At 41.5% G+C, this 12,071-nt stretch overlaps 1 protein-coding gene across 2 annotated transcripts in view; it reads right to left on the bottom strand.

Moving 5' to 3' along the window:
- The window catches only part of SEC22A (SEC22 homolog A, vesicle trafficking protein), an 86,907-nt gene extending 77,249 nt beyond the window's left edge, over positions 1-9,658 (bottom strand). The window contains exons 1-2 of one of the 2 annotated variants that reach the window (XM_069555855.1): positions 9,597-9,645; positions 7,537-7,631 (exon numbers count right to left, since the gene is read on the bottom strand). In XM_069555855.1, coding sequence (XP_069411956.1) covers positions 7,537-7,541 — 5 coding nt within the window. In that variant the 5' untranslated portion in view covers positions 7,542-7,631; positions 9,597-9,645. Of the gene's footprint in view, positions 1-7,536; positions 7,632-9,596 lie in introns of both variants that reach the window. The other variant, XM_069555863.1, reaches the window with a different exon arrangement.
- Between the last annotated feature and the right edge of the window lie 2,413 nt (positions 9,659-12,071).

The following is a 12,071-nucleotide window of genomic DNA, read 5'->3' as shown; positions in this document are numbered from 1 at the left end:
AAAACTTGAAAACACCAGAAAACTCCTGACTCCAGGGAATATTAATCAACAAGAGCTCATCCAAAAGCCTCCATACCTACACTGAAACCAAGCTCCACCCAAGAGCCAACAAGTTTCAGAGCAAGACATACCATGCAAATTCTCCAGCAACACAGGAACATAGCTCTGATAATATACAGGCTGCCCAAATCACACCAAACCCATACACACCTCAAAACTCACTACTGGACACTTCATTGCACTCCAGAGAGAAGAAATCCAGCTCCACTCACCAGAACACTGACCCAAGCTTCCTTAATCAGGAAACTTTGACAAGCCACTCGTCCAACCCCACCCACAGGGAGGAACCACAAACTTCCAGCATAGAGAAAGGCCACCCCAAACACAGCAATCTAAACAAAATGAAAAGGCAGAGAAATATCTAGCAGGTAAAGGAACATGATAAATGCCCACCAAACCAAACAAAAGAGGAGGAGATAGGGAGTCTACCTGAAAAAGAATTCAGAATAACGATAGTAAAAATGATCCAAAATCGTGAAAACAAAATGGAGTTACAGACAAACAGCCTGGAGACAAGGATTCAGACGATGCAAGAAATGTTTAACAAGGACCTAGAAGAAATAAAAAAGGGTCAGTCAATAATGCATAATGCAATAACTGAGATCAAAAACACTCTGGAGGGAAACAACAGTAGAATAACTGAGGCAGAAGATAGGATAAGTGAGGTGGAAGATAGAATGGGAGAAATAAATGAAACAGAGAGGAAAAAAGAATTTTTAAAAATAAGGACAACCTCAGAGACCTCTGGGACAATGTCAAATGCCCCAACATTTGAACTATAGGCGTCCCAGAAGAAGAAGACAAAAAGAAAGGCCATGAGAAAATAGTTGAGGAGATAATAGTTGAAAACTTCCCTAAAATGGGGAAGGAAATAGCCACCCAAGTCCAAGAAACCCAGAGAGTCCCAAACAGGATAAACCCAAGGTGAAACACCCCAAGACACATATTAATCAAATTAACAAAGATCAAACACAAAGAACAAATATTAAAAGCAGCAAGGGAAAAACAACAAATAACACACAAGGGGATTCCCATAAGGATAACAGCTGATCTTTCAATAGAAACTCTTCAGGCCAGAAGGGAATGGCAGAACATACTTAAAGTGATGAAAGAAAATAACCTACAGCCCAGATTACTGTACCCAGCAAGGATCTCATTCAAATATGAAGGAAAAATCAGAAGTTTTACAGACAACCAAAAGCTGAGAGAATTCAGCACCGCCAAACAAGCTCTTCAACAAATGCTAAAGGATCTTCTCTAGACAGGAAACACAGAAAAAGTTTATAAACTCAAACCCAAAGCAACAAAGTAAATGACAACAGGATCATACTTATCAATAATTACCTTAAATCTAAATGGGTTGAATGCCCCAACCAAAAGACAAAGACTGGCTGAATGGATACAAAAACAAGACCCCTATGTATGCTGTCTACAAGAGACCCACCTCAAAACAAGGGACACATACAGACTGAAAGTGAAGGGCTGGAAAAAGATATTTCACACAAATGGAGACCAAAAGAAAGTAGGAGTAGCAATACTCATATCAGATAAAATAGACTTTGAAATGAAGGCTGTGAAAAGAGACAAAGGACATTACATAATAATCAAAGGGTCAATCCAAGAAGAAGATATAACAAGTATAAATATATATGCACCCAACATAGGAGCACCGCAGTATGTAAGGAAAATGCTAACAAGTATGAAAGGGGAAATTAACAGTAACACAATAATAGTAGGAGACTTTAATACCCCACTCACACCTATGGACAGATCAACTAAACAGAAAATTAGCAAGGAAACACAAACTTTATATGATACAATGAACCAGTTAGACCTAATTGATATCTATAGGACACTTCACCCCAAATCAATGAATTTCACCTTTTTCTCAAGTGCACATGAAACCTTCTCCAGGACAGATCACATCCTGGGCCATAAATCTAGCCTTGGTAAATTCAAAAAATTGAAATGATTCCAGGTATCTTTTCTGATCACAATACAATAAGATTACATGTCAACTACAGGGAAAAAAAAAACTATTAAAAATACAAAATGGAGGCTAAACAGCATGCTTCTGAAAAACCAACAAATCACAGAAGAAATGAAAATATGCATAGAAACAAATGAAAATGAAAACACAACAACCCAAAACCTATGGAACTCAGTAAAAGCAGTGCTAAGGGGAAGGTTCATAGCAATACAAGCTTGCCTCAAGAAACAAGAGAAAAGTCAAATAAATAACCTAACTCTATCGGTAGTCATACATGGAGGTGAGAGTTGGACTATAAAGAAAGCTGAGCACCAAAGAACTTATGTTTTTGAACTGTGGTGTTAGAGAAGACTCTTGAGAGTCCCTTGGACTGCAAGGAGATCCAACCAGTCCATCCTAAAGGAGATCAGTCTTGGGTGTTCATTGGAAGGACTGATGTTCAAGCTGAAACTCCAATACTTTGGCCATCTGATGTGAACAGCTGACTCATTTGAAAAGGCCCTGATGCTGGGAAAGATTGAAGGTGGGAGGAGGAGGGGACGACAGAGGATGAGATGGTTGGATGGCTTCACTGGCTCAATGGACATGAGTCTGAGTAAACTCCAGGAGCTGGTGACGGACAGGGAGGCCTGGTGTGCTGCAATTCATGGGGTCGCAAAGAGTAGGACATGACTGAGCTGAACTGAATACCTAAAGCAACTAGAAAAGGAAGAAATGAAGAACCCCTGAGTTAGTAAAAGGAAAGAAGCCATAACAATTAGGGCAGAAATAAATGAAAAAGAAACAAAGGAGACCATAGCAAAAATCAACAAAGCTAAAAGCTAGTTCTTTGAGAGGATAAATAAAATAGACAAACCATTAGCCAGATTCATTAAAAAAAAAAAAGAAGAATCAAATCAACATAATTAGAAATGAAAATAGAGAAATCACGACAGATAACACAGAAATACAAAGGATCATAAGAGACTGCTATCAGCAACTATATACCAATAAAATGGACAACCTGGAAGAAATGGACAAATTCTTAGAAAAGTACAACTTTCCAAACTGAACCCGGAAGAAATAGAAAATTCTAAACAGGCCCATCACAAGCATGGAAATCAAAAGCATAATCAGAAATCTTCCAGCAAACAAAAGCCCAGGACCAGACAGCTTCACAGCTGAATTCTAACAAAAATTTAAAGAAGAGCTAACATCTATCCTACTCAAACTCTTCCAGAAAACTGCAGAGGAAGGTAAACTTCCAAACTCATTCTATGAGGCCACCATCACCCTAATACCAAAACCAGACAAAGAATGCCACAAAAAAAGAAAACTACAGGCCAATATCACTGATGAACATAGATGCAAAAATCCTTACCAAAATTCTATCAGAATCTAACAACATATTAAAAAGATCATACATCATGACCAAGTAGGCTTTATCCCAGGGATGCAAAGATTCTTTAATATCCACAAATCAATCAATGTGATAACCACATTAACAAATTGAAAGATAAAAACCATATGAATATCTCAATAGATGCAGAGAAAGCCTTTGACAAAATTCAACCTACATTTATGATAAAAACCCTCCAGAAAGCAGAAATAGAAGGAACATACCTCAATATAATAAAAGCCATATATGACAAACCCACAGCAAACATTATCCTCAATGGTGAAAAATTGAAAGCATTTCCCCTAAAGTCAGGAACAAGACAAGGGTGCCCACTCTCACCACTACTATTCAACACAGTTTTGGAAGTTTTAGCCACAACAATCAGAGAAGAAAATGAAATAAAAGGAATCCAGATTGGAAAAGAAAAAGACAGACTCTCACTGTTTGCAGATGACATGATCCTCTACATAGAAAACCCTAAAGACTCCATCAGAAAATTACTAGAGCTAATCAATGACTACAGTAAAATTTCAAGATATAAAATTAACACATAGAAATCCCTTGCATTCCTATACACTAACAATGAGAAAACAGAAAGAGGAATTAAGGAAACAGTTCCATTCACCATTGCAATGAAAAGAATAAAATACTTAGGAATAAATCTACCTAAAGAAACAAAAGACCTATGTATAGAAAACTATAAACACTGATGAAAGAAATCAAAGGTGACACAAATAGATGGAGAAATATACCATGTTCATGGATCAGAAGAATCAATATAGTGAAAATGAGTATACTATCCAAAGGAATCTATAGATGCAATACAATACCTATCAAGCTACCAACGGTATTTTTCAGAGAACTAGAACAAATAATTTTACAATTTGTATGGAAATACAAAAAACCTCGAATAGCCAAAGCAATCTTGAGAAAGAAGAATGGATCTGAAGGAATCAACCTGCCTGACTTCAGACTATACTACAGTCATCAAGACAGTATGGTACTGGCACAAAGACAGAAATATAGATCAATGGAACAAAATAGAAAGCCCAGAGATAAATCCACACACCTATGGACACCTTATCTTTGACAAAGGAGGCAAGAATATACAATGGAGAAAAGACAATCTCTTTAACAAGTGGTGCTGAGCACAAGCTGGAATCCAGATTGCCAGGAGAAATATCAATAATCTCAGATATGCAGATGACACCACCCTTATGACAGAAAGTAAAGAACTAAAGAGCCTTTTGAGGAGAGTGAAAAAGTTGGCTTAAAGCTCAACATTCAGAAAACTAAGATCATAGCATCTGGTCTCATCACTTCATGGCAAATAGATGGGGAAATAGTGGAAACAGTGTCAGACTTTATTTTGGAGGGCTCCAAAATCACTGCAGATGGTGATTGCAGCCATGAAATTAAAAGATGCTTGCTCCTTGGAAGGAAAGTTATGACCAACCTAGACAGAATATTAAAATGCAGAGACATTACTTTGTCAACAAATGTCCATCCAGGCAAAGCAATGGTTTCTCCAGTAGTCATGTATGGATGTGAGAGTTGGACTATAAGGAAAGCTGAGCACCAAAGAATTGATGCTTTTGAACTGCGGTGTTGGAGAAGACTCTTGAGAGTCCCTTGGACTGCAAGGAGATCCAACCAGTCCATCCTAAAGGAGATCAGTCCTGGGTGTTCACTGGAAGGACTGATATTGAAGCTGAAACTCCAATACTTTGGCCACCTGATGTGAACAGCTGACTCATTTGAAAAGAACCTGATTCTGGGAAAGATTGAGGGCAGGAGGAGAAGGGGACGACAGAGGATGAGATGGTTGGATGGCATCACTGGCTCAGTTGACATGGGTTTGGGTAGACTCCAGGAGTTGGTGATGGAAAGCAAGGCATGGCGTGCTGCGGTACATGGGGTCGCAAAGAGTCAGACACGACTGAGTGACTGAACTGAACTGAAGAGGAAAACATAGGCAAAACACTCTCTGACATAAATCACAGCAGGATCCTTTATGACCCACCTCCCAGAGTAATGGAAATAAAAGCAAAAATAAACAAATGTGACCTAATTAAACTTAAAAGTTTTTGCACAAGAAGGAAACTATAAGCAAGGTGAAAAGACAGCCTTAAGAATGAGAGAAAATAATAGCAAATGAACCAACTGACAAAGAATTAATCTCAAAAATATACAAGCAGCTCCTGCAGCTCAATTCCAGAAAAATAAATGACCCAATCAAAAAATGGGCCAAAAAACTAAACAGACATTTCTCCAAAGAAGACATACAGATGGCTAACAAATACATGAAAAGATGCTCAATATCACTCATTATCAGAAAAGTGCAAATCAAAACCACAATGAGGTACCATCTCACACCAGTCAGAATGGCTACTATCCAAAAGTCTACAAGCAACAAATGCTGGAGAGGGTAAGAAGAAAAGGGAACCCTCTTACACTGTTGGTGGGAATGCAAACTAGTACAGCCACTATGGAGAACAGTGTGGAGATTCCTTTAAAAACTGGAAACAGAACTGCCATAAGACCAAGTAATCCCACTTCTGGGCATACACACCAAGGAAACCAGAATTGAAAGAGACACGTGTACCCCAATGTTCATTGCAGCACTGTTTACAATAGCCAGGACGTGGAAGCAACCTAGATGTCCATCATCAGACAGACAGATAAGAAAGCTGTGGTACATATACACAATGGAGTATTATTCAGCCATTAAAAAGAATACATTTGAATCAGTTCTAATGAGGTGGATGCAACTAGAGCGTATCATACAGAGTGAAGTAAGTCAGAAAGAAAATCACCAATATAGTATACTATTGCATATATATGGAATTTAGAAAGATGGTAACGATGACCCTATATGTGAGACAGCAAAAGAGACACAGATGAACACAGCAAAAGAGAACAGTCTTTTGGACTCTGTGGGAGAAGGCGAGGGTGGGATGATTTGAGAGGGTAGCATTGAAATGTGTATATTATCATATGTGAAGCGGATCACTGGTCCAGGTTCAATGCATGAGAGAGGGTGCTCAGGGCTGGTACACTGGGATGACCCTAGGGGATGAGATGGGGAAGGAGGTGGGAGGGGGGTTCTGGATGGGGAACACATGTGTGCCCGTGGCTGATTCATGTTGATGTCTGGCAAAAACCACTAAAATATTGTAAAGTAATTAGCTTCCAATTAAAATAAATTAATTAATTTTTTAAAAAGTACTAGCTGAGATCTGGGAACTGGGGTGTAGCTTTGGAGAAGGCTATACTAATTGTGATGCACTGGACTGGGGGAAGATTGAGTGAAACGAGAAGGATTTTATGCAGCCATAGGTTAGCAGGAAGGTACTTGGGAGATAGAGCCTGAAAAGAGGTGAAAAGGGTACTAAAAACAACCAGAGTTTATTTTGCAACTTCACCTGTGCCCCGCATCTTATCAACAGCCTTTGGTATTTTTATTATAGGTACTTGTACTGCATAGTATGCATAAGAACTCTGGCTCCAGAGTAGATCATTCACACATCTAGGAAGAAGGCCTTCAACACATACTCAATTGCATCAGTAATTTGTGTAACACCTCACAGTTAACGAAGAGTGAGGGAGGTATAACCTCCATTTTACGGATGAGGAAACTTTCCTCAGTGTCACACTACTAATATATGGCAGTGCTTAAATCTAAGTCTCTTGTATATCTCTACATCACTGTGCTCCTCCTATAATCAACAAGGGGCAAGAAGCCAGTGATACAGGAATTAGCTATTCATTCTGAAATAACAATTTTTAAAAACAGCTTATATACTATACAGTAAGTATTATAGTTAACAGGGTGTACTATGAAACCAAATTGCCTGGATTCAAAAACTGGCTCTACCGTTTAGTAATTGTGTAAACTTGGGCAAACTGTCTTTTTATGCTCAATACCCTCATCTGTCAATTTTGACTACCAATAGCACCCATCTCATAGGACTGTTTAAAGATACTAATAGTATCTACCACATAATAACATGTAAAGAACCTGAAACATCACCTTGCAGACGGAAAGTGCAATATTAAGCTTTTGTTATTATTGACTGTCCTCTATTTACCACTTTATACACATTACCTCATTTAAGCCTTCCAATACCCTGTGAGGTAGTTATTATCCATTCCATTTTATCTCTGAGGAAATTCAAGCCCAGAAAAGTAATCTATTCAATCCTGAAACGAGCAAGTGACAGAATTAAACTCAAGCATAATTCTAACCACACTCTGAAATGTTGCCTATCAACATATTTAAGCTTCTTACTCAACTACATTGGAGAAGGAAATGACAACCCACTCCAGTGTTCTTGCCTGGAGAATCCCAGGGACGGGGGAGCCTGGTGAGCTGCCGTCTGTGGGGTCACACAGGGTCGGACATGACTGAAGCGACTTAGCAGCAGCAGCAACTCAACTACATGGACAGGAAGGTCGAAAGTACCTGTTTGTTAAGACCTAGACTCATTGGAAAAGAGCCTGATGCTGGGAAAGATTGCAGGCGGGAGGAGAAAGGGACAACAGAAGATGAGATGGTTGGATGGCATCACTGACTCAATGGACATGAGTCTGAGCAAGCTCTGGGAGTTGGTGATGGACAGGGAAGCCTGTGCACTGCAGTCCATGGAGTCGCAAATAGCTGGACACGTCTAAGCGGCTGAACTGAACTGCAGGCTCCATTAATACACCAGTATAAAATACACTGAAGATTTTTAAGAATCAATTATGTACACACGGGCTTTCCTGGTGCATCAGATGGTAAATAATCTGTCTGCAATGCAGGAGACCCAAGTTTGATCCTTGGGTGGGGAAGATCCCCTGAAGGAGGAAATGGCAACCCACTCCAGTATTCTTGCCTGGAGAATCCTACGGACAGAAGAGTCTGGTGGGCTACAATCTGTGGGATCACAAAGACTCAGACACGACTACCACTTTATAATCACTTTATACACATACACACACACACAAACACTAAACTAATTACGGTTCTCAGTATAGGCAATGCCCAGATGCCCCTTAAATTAGGGTTGTGTTGTGTGCTTGGTCCCTCAGTCCTGTCTGACTCTTTGCAACTCCATGGACTGTAGCCTGCCAGGCTCTTCTGCCTATGAAATTCTCCAGGCAAGAATACTGGAGTGGGTTGCCATGCCCTTCTCCAGGGGATCTTCCTGACCCAGGGATCAAACCCTGGTCTCCCACATTGCAGGCAGGTTCTTTACCATCTGAGCCACCAGGGAAACCATTATCTTAGCACTTGAACAAATGCCAGTAACCTGCAAAGGGACTCAGAAAGTTTTAAGTGGCTGTTCCACCTGTTAGCTGAGATCCCATCATCTCCCTCCTGGTGGCTGACCCCTCACCCCTAGGCTTTGCCTTGGCTGAAGCAAAGCATAGAAGGAACTGATTCTCAAGCTTTCCCACTGCCCCAGGTGGATGACCCAGGAAACTAAACGGGGCGGAGCAAAGCTGCTGTTTTCACTGTCAGAGAGATTAAAGGCAGCTGAGGCTCAGCCTCCTATTCCGGAACCCTCAGCTACCTGTCGAGCCAGTTGCTTAGGTCTCCCTTATGCCACATCTTTCCTAAGTGCCATTAACAGGACCTTCGGTTTCTGTGAGCCAACGCGGGCAAATCTCTGGGTTCAATGCTTGAATTAGCATTGAGGTTGAACTACCTCACAAAAAAACTAAGTAACCCTGCCTAAAAGAAAATAGGAAGTGCCGTGTCAAGCTCTCTGGGCCACCTAAACAGCCTAGGAGGGCCACCTTGTTTCTGACACCTGGGCGCCAGGGAATGCCGCTTAACCGCTGGCACCTCAGAGCGACTGTCCCTCCCTCCTCGGCCCCCTGCCCAAGCTGCCCGATATCCCGGCAGGTCAGCCGAAGGGCAACCGCCGTTCGCGCGGCCCCAGTGATCCCTCAAGTTGAAGGGAACGAAGTCCCAGCAATCCCACCCCTCCAAAGCTCCACGACTCCGACGACTCCCGCTCCCACGCCACGAACTTAGTTCCCGCCCGGGGTAGGTAGGTCTGTAGTCCCAACGGCGAGAGTCAGGACCGTGGCAGGAGAACGGGAGAGAGAGGCGAGCGGCAGATCAGGGTTCGGGCGACCCCAAGAAGGGACGAAGGACTGGGAGGGGCCGGGCCGTACCTGTCGAGCCGAGACCCGCCGCTCCGAGTGACGCGCTTCGCAGTGCACTGTGGGGCCGGGGAGTGGCCTCTCGGCGGGGCAGCCCCGAGTGCAACGTGGCTGGCACCCAGCGGGATCAAGCCCCGCCCCCGTTCCATGCTCAGGCCAATCAGGTTCTGGGGGAAGGACACACTTACCCGCCCGCTCCGGAGGAGATTGACAGCTTTTCACGCTTCTACGCCAAGAGAGTGGCAAGTCCTGGATTGACTGATTATACTGTCCCTCGCAAATAAGGCTGATCTCCGGTCTGCCGCCTGTACCTGCAGGTAGTTTGTTTCTTATGCGGCCCTGCAGGAAACACTTATAGAAGGAGCATGAAAGCCCCACTCTGAGTGAACAAGAAAAGGACCTGTCCCATTATTACCACGCCCGGGAAGGCATCCTACCTTGACAAAGAAATGCCAAATGCTGTTCCTGCAGTCCATCCTAGCTTTTGCATCGGTCATGCATTATTAAACAAGTGCTTACTGACTGCATACTATGTGCCAAGCTCAGGGTTAGGCATTGGGTTATAGGAGTGAATATAACTTTCGGTGGATCTAATGTGTGATAGGAGCAAGAGATGTTAAAGCATAAACATTACGTAATTATAAATTGTGATCAATTCTATGAAGAAAAATTAGTGAGTGCAACGATAGATTAATAAGGACTATGGGGAAAGAGTTCTTTGAAGAAGTGCCTTTGAAGCTCCAGGCACATGAAAGAGCCTTTAAGAATGTTGCAGGCATAGAGAATGTTATGTTTGAGATTGTTGGGGCATGAAAGAATTTGATGTGTTCTAGGAACATGTCACTGAAAGGAAGTCAGTGGGGTTGAGGTGTAGGAGCAAACGAGTCGAAATGAATCAGAGGCCAGACTATGCAGGCTCCTCCTGGCCACATTATAAATTTTAGACTGTATTTTGGAATGTATCTTAAGGTCAATGGGCAGCTAATAGAGTGTTAAGTAGGGTCAGATTTACATATTTATTAATAAACTCTCACTTAGGCTATTTGTGGGGAATAGTTTGAAAGAGGAGAGAAGGGCTTATTGGAAGTCCTGTTTGGAGGCAGTTACATTAGTCAAGGCCAGAGATGACGGTGGCTTGAGCTAGGGTAATGACACTAGAGACAGAAAGATTTGGGTAATTTTGAAATACTTATTTATAAATTAGAGGTGGAATCCAAAGGATGTAATAAAGAATTGGTTTGCCTAGGATGATAAAGAAAAGCAGAGCATTAAGAATGCCTCCATGACTTACTAGATGAATTAAGAACCCATTTACTGACTCAGGGAACCTAGAAGGAGGAGCAAACGGTCTTGGACATATTAAGCTGGACATGCTTGTATATGGAGATGTCAAACAGATTTGGAGATGTAAGTCTGAAGTCCAAAAGCAATGTCTGGACTAATTATATAAATTTGCTGGTTGTTGGAGTGGGTTAACCAAGCAATTCCACTCCTAGATATATGTGGAACAGAAATGTATTCATTTGTATACCATAAACATATATAAGAATATACCACATATATAAGAATTCTCATAGGATAAATAAACTTTAGAATATTCACATAGTAGAACAGTATACAGGAAAGAGAATGAACAATCAACAACTACATACAAAACATGGATGAATCTCACAACTGTAAAACTGACTGATAAAAGCCAGACACAGAAACTGTATACTGCTTGATTCTACTTATATAACATTCAAACAGAGACAAAAATAATATATGGTAATAGAAGACTGTTGGTTACCCTTAGGTGGCATTAAGGTTTAGAAAGGGCCCTTAGGGGCTTCTGGGGTTCTAGTAATGTTTGATCTGGATGTTAATTACACTAGTGTGTTTGATTAATGAAAACTCATAAGGTTGGGAATTCCATGGCAATCCAGTGGGAACTCTCCCTGCTTCTACTGCAGGGGGCACAGGTTCAAACTCTGATCAAGGAACTAAGATCCTGCATGCTACATGGAGGTGGCAAAAAAAGAAAAGAAAATTTGTCAAATTGCACACTTAAGATACGTAATTTTTAGTATGCATCTTATCATTCAATAGAAATTTTATATATTTAAAGTGTTATGGTGATTCAGCCATAAATAAGTGACTGGTACCAAACTAAACTAACTTTCCTACCACAAACAATAGAAAACTGAACCAAACCTATGAGACAAGTATCTCTTCAGACATTGGACAGTAGGCACAGTAGAACTGTGATCTTAGAAAGAAGGAAAGCAAATAAGATGAGCCCAAAGGTGTCCCTGGAGAAGGCAATGGCACCCCGCTCCAGTACTCTTGCCTGGAAAATCCCATGGACAGAGGAGCCTAGTGGGCTGCAGTCCATGGGGTCGTGAAGAATCGGACACGACTGAGCGATGTCACTTTCACCTTTCACTTTCATGCACTGGAGAAGGAAATGGCAACCCACTCCAGTGTTCTTGCCTGGAGAATCCCAGG

This window comes from Ovis canadensis, chromosome 1 (genome assembly GCF_042477335.2).
Source record: "Ovis canadensis isolate MfBH-ARS-UI-01 breed Bighorn chromosome 1, ARS-UI_OviCan_v2, whole genome shotgun sequence".
Classification (NCBI taxonomy): domain Eukaryota; kingdom Metazoa; phylum Chordata; class Mammalia; order Artiodactyla; family Bovidae; genus Ovis; species Ovis canadensis.
Note: the sequence above shows the minus strand (reverse complement) of the source record. Positions and strands in the feature narration are given on the sequence as shown.